Source organism: Chaetura pelagica, unplaced genomic scaffold (assembly GCF_000747805.2).
Source record: "Chaetura pelagica isolate M959 unplaced genomic scaffold, ChaPel_1.0 scaffold450, whole genome shotgun sequence".
NCBI lineage: Eukaryota > Metazoa > Chordata > Aves > Apodiformes > Apodidae > Chaetura > Chaetura pelagica.
The window spans coordinates 19,861-25,367 of record NW_009951666.1 but is presented as its reverse complement, the minus strand read 5'-3'; the positions used below and the strand labels follow the sequence as shown (position 1 = coordinate 25,367).

General features: G+C 56.7%; 1 protein-coding gene across 1 annotated transcript in view; it reads right to left on the bottom strand.

Annotated features, from left to right (window-relative positions):
- Positions 1 to 5,507, bottom strand: part of DNM2 (dynamin 2) — a gene marked incomplete at both ends in the record, with an annotated part of 24,528 nt that overhangs the window by 5,879 nt on the left and 13,142 nt on the right. Inside the window, 3 exons of the mRNA XM_010007251.1 lie at positions 2,370 to 2,381; positions 3,826 to 3,877; positions 5,370 to 5,440. Coding sequence (XP_010005553.1) covers positions 2,370 to 2,381; positions 3,826 to 3,877; positions 5,370 to 5,440 — 135 coding nt within the window. The remainder of the gene's footprint in view (positions 1 to 2,369; positions 2,382 to 3,825; positions 3,878 to 5,369; positions 5,441 to 5,507) is intronic.

The window sequence follows — 5,507 nt, the reverse complement described above, 5'->3', positions numbered from 1 at the left end:
GAGAAGGAGGAGGAGGAGAGAGAAGGAGGAGGAGGAGAGAGAAGGAGGAGGAGGAGAGAGAAGGAGGAGGAGGAGAGAGAAGGAGGAGGAGGAGAGAGAAGGAGGAGGAGGAGGAGGAGGAGAGAGGAGGAGAGAGAAGGAGGAGGAGGAGAGAGAAGGAGGAGGAGGAGAGAGAAGGAGGAGGAGGAGAGAGAAGGAGGAGGAGGAGAGAGAAGGAGGAGGAGGAGAGAGAAGGAGGAGGAGGAGAGAGAAGGAGGAGGAGGAGAGAGAAGGAGGAGGAGGATGTTGAGGACACTGAAAAGGACATGGAGAAGGGCATGGATGGAGCAGGAGGACACAGGTGGAGGACCTGGAGGTCCTGGAGGAGGAGGAAGCTGAGCCCGAGGTTCCTTCCAGCCCGACCAGCCCTGCTGGGCACTCTGAGGGTTCCCGGGGGCTCCGGGAACTCTGCCCCTTCCCACTGGGAAGCAGCTCCTTGGATCCCCCTTCCCAGGTCTCCACCTTCCCAGCCCATCCCACCAGTGCAGCCAGCGATGGGCGACGGCCCTGCCAGAAATGGGGGGGCTGGGGAGGAGGCTTTGTTTCCATGGAAAAACATCCAGAGGGAGCCAAAGGAAACTGGAAGTGTCCAAACTGCTGGAAAATGGGCAACATCAACCCTTTCTTTTTTTTTTGGGGGGGGTGAAGCATCAAGGAAGCCCAAGTGAAGGTGCTGAGATGTGGCCACCTCCTCCATCCCAACCTCAGCGCCCGTTCCCACCTCCAGGAGCCCCAAATATCCCTGGTTTCCTCCTCCAGGGAGACCTTTGGGGGGTGCTGAGGTGGCCCCAGAGGTGACACCTGAGCTGTGGGTCCCCCAAAGGTTCTCCAGGCCAAAACTGAGGGGGCTGGAATTCCCTTCCCTCTCAAAGACACTTCCAGTTTCCTGGATCATCGACGCTCTGAGCCCGGGGTTGGGAGGGAGGAAATGGGAAACTCTTCCCCATCTGGTGGGAACGCTGCCCAGAAGTGGGGAGGCTGGAGGAAAACCTTGGGGTGGGGCTGGAAAACACCAGTGGTCGCCCCACGTTGGTCCCCATCACTGGGAGCCAAACCCCACAGGCTTCCCAAGGGGTTTTGGGAGCAGTGAATCCCAAAAGAAACAGGTCAAGGAGGAAGGGAGGGACCAGTTTCCCCACCTTGTCCTTCCTCTGCACCAGCCAACTCAGTTCTGGGAAGCAAGAGACCTTGGGTTGGGTCTGGAAGGTCTTTCTGAGATGGGTTTGGGTTGGAAGGTCTCTCTGGGGTTGGGACTGGGTTGGAAGGTCTTGTTTGGGGTTGGTTTTGGGTTGGGAAGGTCTCTATGGGGTGGGACTGGGTTGGAAGGTCTTTCTGGGGTTGGTTTTGGGCTGGAAGATCTTTTCTGGGGTGGGATTGGGTTGAGAAGGTCTCTCTGGGGTTGGGATTGGGTTGGGAAGGTCTTTTTTGGGGTTGGTTTTGGGTTGGGAAGGTCCCTCTGGGGTTGGTTTTGGTTTGGAATGTCTTTCTAAGGTGGGATTGGGTTGGAAGGTCTTTTTTGGGGTTGGTTTTGGGTTGGGAAGGTCTCTCTGGGGTTGGTTTTGGGTTAGAAGGTCTTTCTGGGGTGGGTTTGGGTTGGAAGGTCTCTCTGGAATGGGATCTGGAAGGGAAGGCCTCTCTGGGGTTGGGTCAAGGTCTGGAAGATCCACCTGGTGGCAATTTGGGTTGGGAAGGCCTTGTTTTGGAGTTGATTGAGGGTTGGGAAGATGTTTTTGGGGGTGGGATTGGGTTGGGAAGGTCTCTCTGGGTTGGAAAGTCTCTCTGGGGTTGGGATTGGGTTGGAAGGATTTTTTTTGGAGTTGATTTGGGGTTGGAAAGGTCTTTCTGGGGTTGGTTTTGGGCTGGAAGGTCCCTCTGGGGTTTGGAAAGGTCCCTCTGGGGTGGGATTGGGTTGGGAAGGTCCCTCTGGGGTTGGTTTTGGGCTGGAAGGTCTTTTTTGGGGTTGGTTTGGGGTTAGGAAGGTCTCTCTGGGGTTGGGAAGGTCTCTCTGGGGTGGGATTGGGTTGGGAAGGTCCCTCTGGGGGGCGATTGGGTTGGGAAGGTCCCTCTGGGGTGGGATTGGGTTGGGAAGGTCCCTCTGGGGGGCGATTGGGTTGGAAGGGTTTTTTTGGAGTTGGTTTAGGGTTAGGAAGGTCTCTCTGGGGTTGGGAAGGTCCCTCTGGGGGGCGATTGGGTTGGGAAGGTCCCTCTGGGGTGGGATTGGGTTGGGAAGGTCCCTCTGGGGTGGGATTGGGTTGGGAAGGTCCCTCTGGCAGGGCTGTGCCCATCCCTGGTGTCCTCTCCCAGCTCTACCCCACCCTGTGGGTACTTACCAGTATCTCACCCTTTGGGGGGCACAAAATTAAGGGGGGGAGGGGAGGAGTGAGGGAGGAGAAAGAGAAGGAGGAAAACAAAACAAGACCAGGAGAAGACAGAAAACAAAAGGTGGAGGAAACCAAAGGGATGGAGGGAGAGGAGCAGGAAGCACAAAGATGGTGGGAAGAAACAGCAGAAGAGAAACAGGGACATGCAATTAATTATTAATCATCATTTTGGGGTTAATGTCTCATCTCGTTCCGTCCCAACGTCGCGTGGGGGGGAAGGGCCTGGGCCCCTCCAGGATTCCATGGATCTACTCAAACCCTGCTTCTGGAAGATCTCCTGAGAAGCCACCATCCCTGCTCCATCCTTCCCATCTCCAACCCCAGACTGAAATTCCCCTCCAGGATTCCATGGATCAACCCAAATCCTGACCCTGGATGAGCCCCCATGGAGCCCCCATCCCTGCTCCATGACCTGGAGGCTCCATCCTTCCCATCCCAGTTTCCCTCTCCAGGATCCCATGGATCAACCCAAATTCTGACCCTGGATGAGCCCCCATGGAGCCCCCATCCCTGCTCCATGAGCTGGAGGCTCCATCCTTCCCATCTCCAACCCCAGACTGAAATTCCCTCTCCAGGATTCCACGGATCTACTCAAATCCTGCTTCTGGGAGCTCTCCTGAGGAGCCCCCATCCCTGCTCCATCCTTCCCATCTCCAACCCCAGACTGAAATTCCCCTCCAGGATCCCATGGATCAACCCAAATCCTGACCCTGGATGAGCCCCTATCCCTGCTCCATGAGGCTCCATCCTTCCCACCTCCAACCCAAGAGTGAAATTCCCCTCCAGGATTCCATGGATCAGCCCAAATCCTGACCCTGGATGAGCCCCCATGGAGCCCCCATCCCTGCTCCATGACCTGGAGGCTCCATCCTTCCCATCTCCAACCCCAGACTGAAATTCCCTCTCCAGGATTCCACGGATCTACTCAAATCCTGCTTCTGGGAGCTCTCCTGAGGAGCCCCCATCCCTGCTCCATCCTTCCCATCTCCAACCCCAGACTGAAATTCCCCTCCAGGATTCCATGGATCTACTCAAATCCTGACTCCTAGATGAGCTCCTGAAGAGCAAACCCTCCTGCTCCCTGACCTGGAGGCTCCATCCTTCCCATCCCAGTTTCCCTCTCCAGGATCCCATGGATCAACCCAAATCCTGACCCTGGATGAGCCCCCATCCCTGCTCCATGAGCTGGAGGCTCCATCCTTCCCATCTCCAACCCCAGACTGAAATTCCCCTCCAGGATCCCATGGATCAACCCAAATCCTGACCCTGGATGAGCCCCCATCCCTGCTCCATGAGGCTCCATCCTTCCCACCTCCAACCCCCCAAGGCTCTGGTGGACCAGTTGGGATCCCGTCATTCCAGGATCCTGGAGAGAGCTCCTGGAGAAGCAGCTCCATGCCCATACCTGGTTGGGGATGGCCCTTTTCTTGTTGGTCTGGGTGTTCCTCTGCTGGGCACTGGAACCAAAGCAAATCCAATTAATCCCATTCATTAATTAATCCCATCAATCCCATCCAAGTGGTTTCACACCAAGCGAGCCCGGAACCCGATGCGTTTCCCACCCGGAGGAAGAGCCACAAATCCCAAGGGATCAGCCCCATCACACACCATCTCATCCAAACCCCCTTCCCGGGAATTCCAAGGACAGGAAGGGGGGGAGGACACAGACCATTCCCACCTGGAATGGTCCCAGCTCCTTCCTCACCACCCTCCTCTCCTGGGACACCCCGTGCCGGGGGGACACGCAGGGAACATCAAGCACATTCCCAAGGGATTTCATCCCAGGAGCCCAAGCACCACCAAGGACCAGAAGGATCCATCTCCCAAGGCAAAGAAACCAAACTTGGGAGCCTCCTGGTTTTTCCCAGCCCAAGGTTGGAATCCAAAGAAGTTCCCAGCACCAGGGAAGTGCTCCCTGGGATGAGGGATGAGGTTTGGGATGGGCTGAGAATGGGAACAAAATCCATGGACACAGGAGAACCCAGGGAGCACCAAGGGGGGGACATTCCCTAAGGAAAGGGATGGGCAGGATCCACCAGCTCCCAACTGGACCATTCCAGGTGGGAACGATGGGAACTCCTTCCCTGCCTGATCCCCAACTCAAATCCTTGGGATGAAGCTTCTGGGAAGAGCTTGTTGGGCAACACCAGATCCCAAAGCTTGGAGGAGCTTTTTCCAGTGGGAGCTCCTGGGAAAAAAATCCCTGTGGGAAGGGGAGGGTGCAAGCAGGGGGGGAGGGGGCATGCTGGGGTGACAGTACCCACTCTGTGGGGACAGTACCCACTCTGTGGGAACAGTACCCACCCTGTGGTGACGTGCTGCTCAGTGTAACAGCTGTGGGAGTGGGAGGAGTTTCAGAAGAATCCAGAGGGAAAAAAAGAGTGGGAAGTGGTGACAGTTCAAAGGAAAACCCAGGAGAGATGAGGAAGAAGAGGAAGGTCAAGTGTGAGAGGAGATGAAAAGAGGGAGGGGAAAAAAAAATGGGGGGGGGGAAACTGAGGAAAATGGGAAGGGAAATGGAGGGAAGAGGAGGTGCCAAAGGTGGGGACGCTGGGAAGGGTCACTCAATTCCGAGCTGAAGGGATCTCGGGGTGTTCCCCAACATTTGGGATCATTTTGGGGCTGATTGGGAAAGGGTGGGGGAAGGTGGGAATCCCACCCCCTTGGGAAAGGGGACAGGACAAAGGTCACATCCCCTGCAGAGCCCTAATTAAGCTAATTGGTCGTTAGTGGCTCCTCTGGCCCAGGGTTGTTCCCACCCACACCGAGCGGAACTTCCCGACTTGGGGCAAAAGGGGCTGGTTTTGGTCAATTGCAGAGGGAAGGAGGAGGTTCCTGCCCCCCCATTCCAGGTCTGCTGGGGGGGGACACGTCCCTGGGGGCACCTCCCGGGGTGGGGAGAGGGGCTGGGACCCCTGGCTTGGCTGGGGGATGTGGGGAAGGACTCACTTGGCGAAGCCGATGAAATCCTCGTGGTTGGTGTTGATGTAGGAGAGTTCGATGTCGATGAGCAGCAGGATCTGGGGAGAGGGGACACGGGGTGGGATGTGGGATTTGGGGATGGGATGGGGGGGTTGGGATGGGATG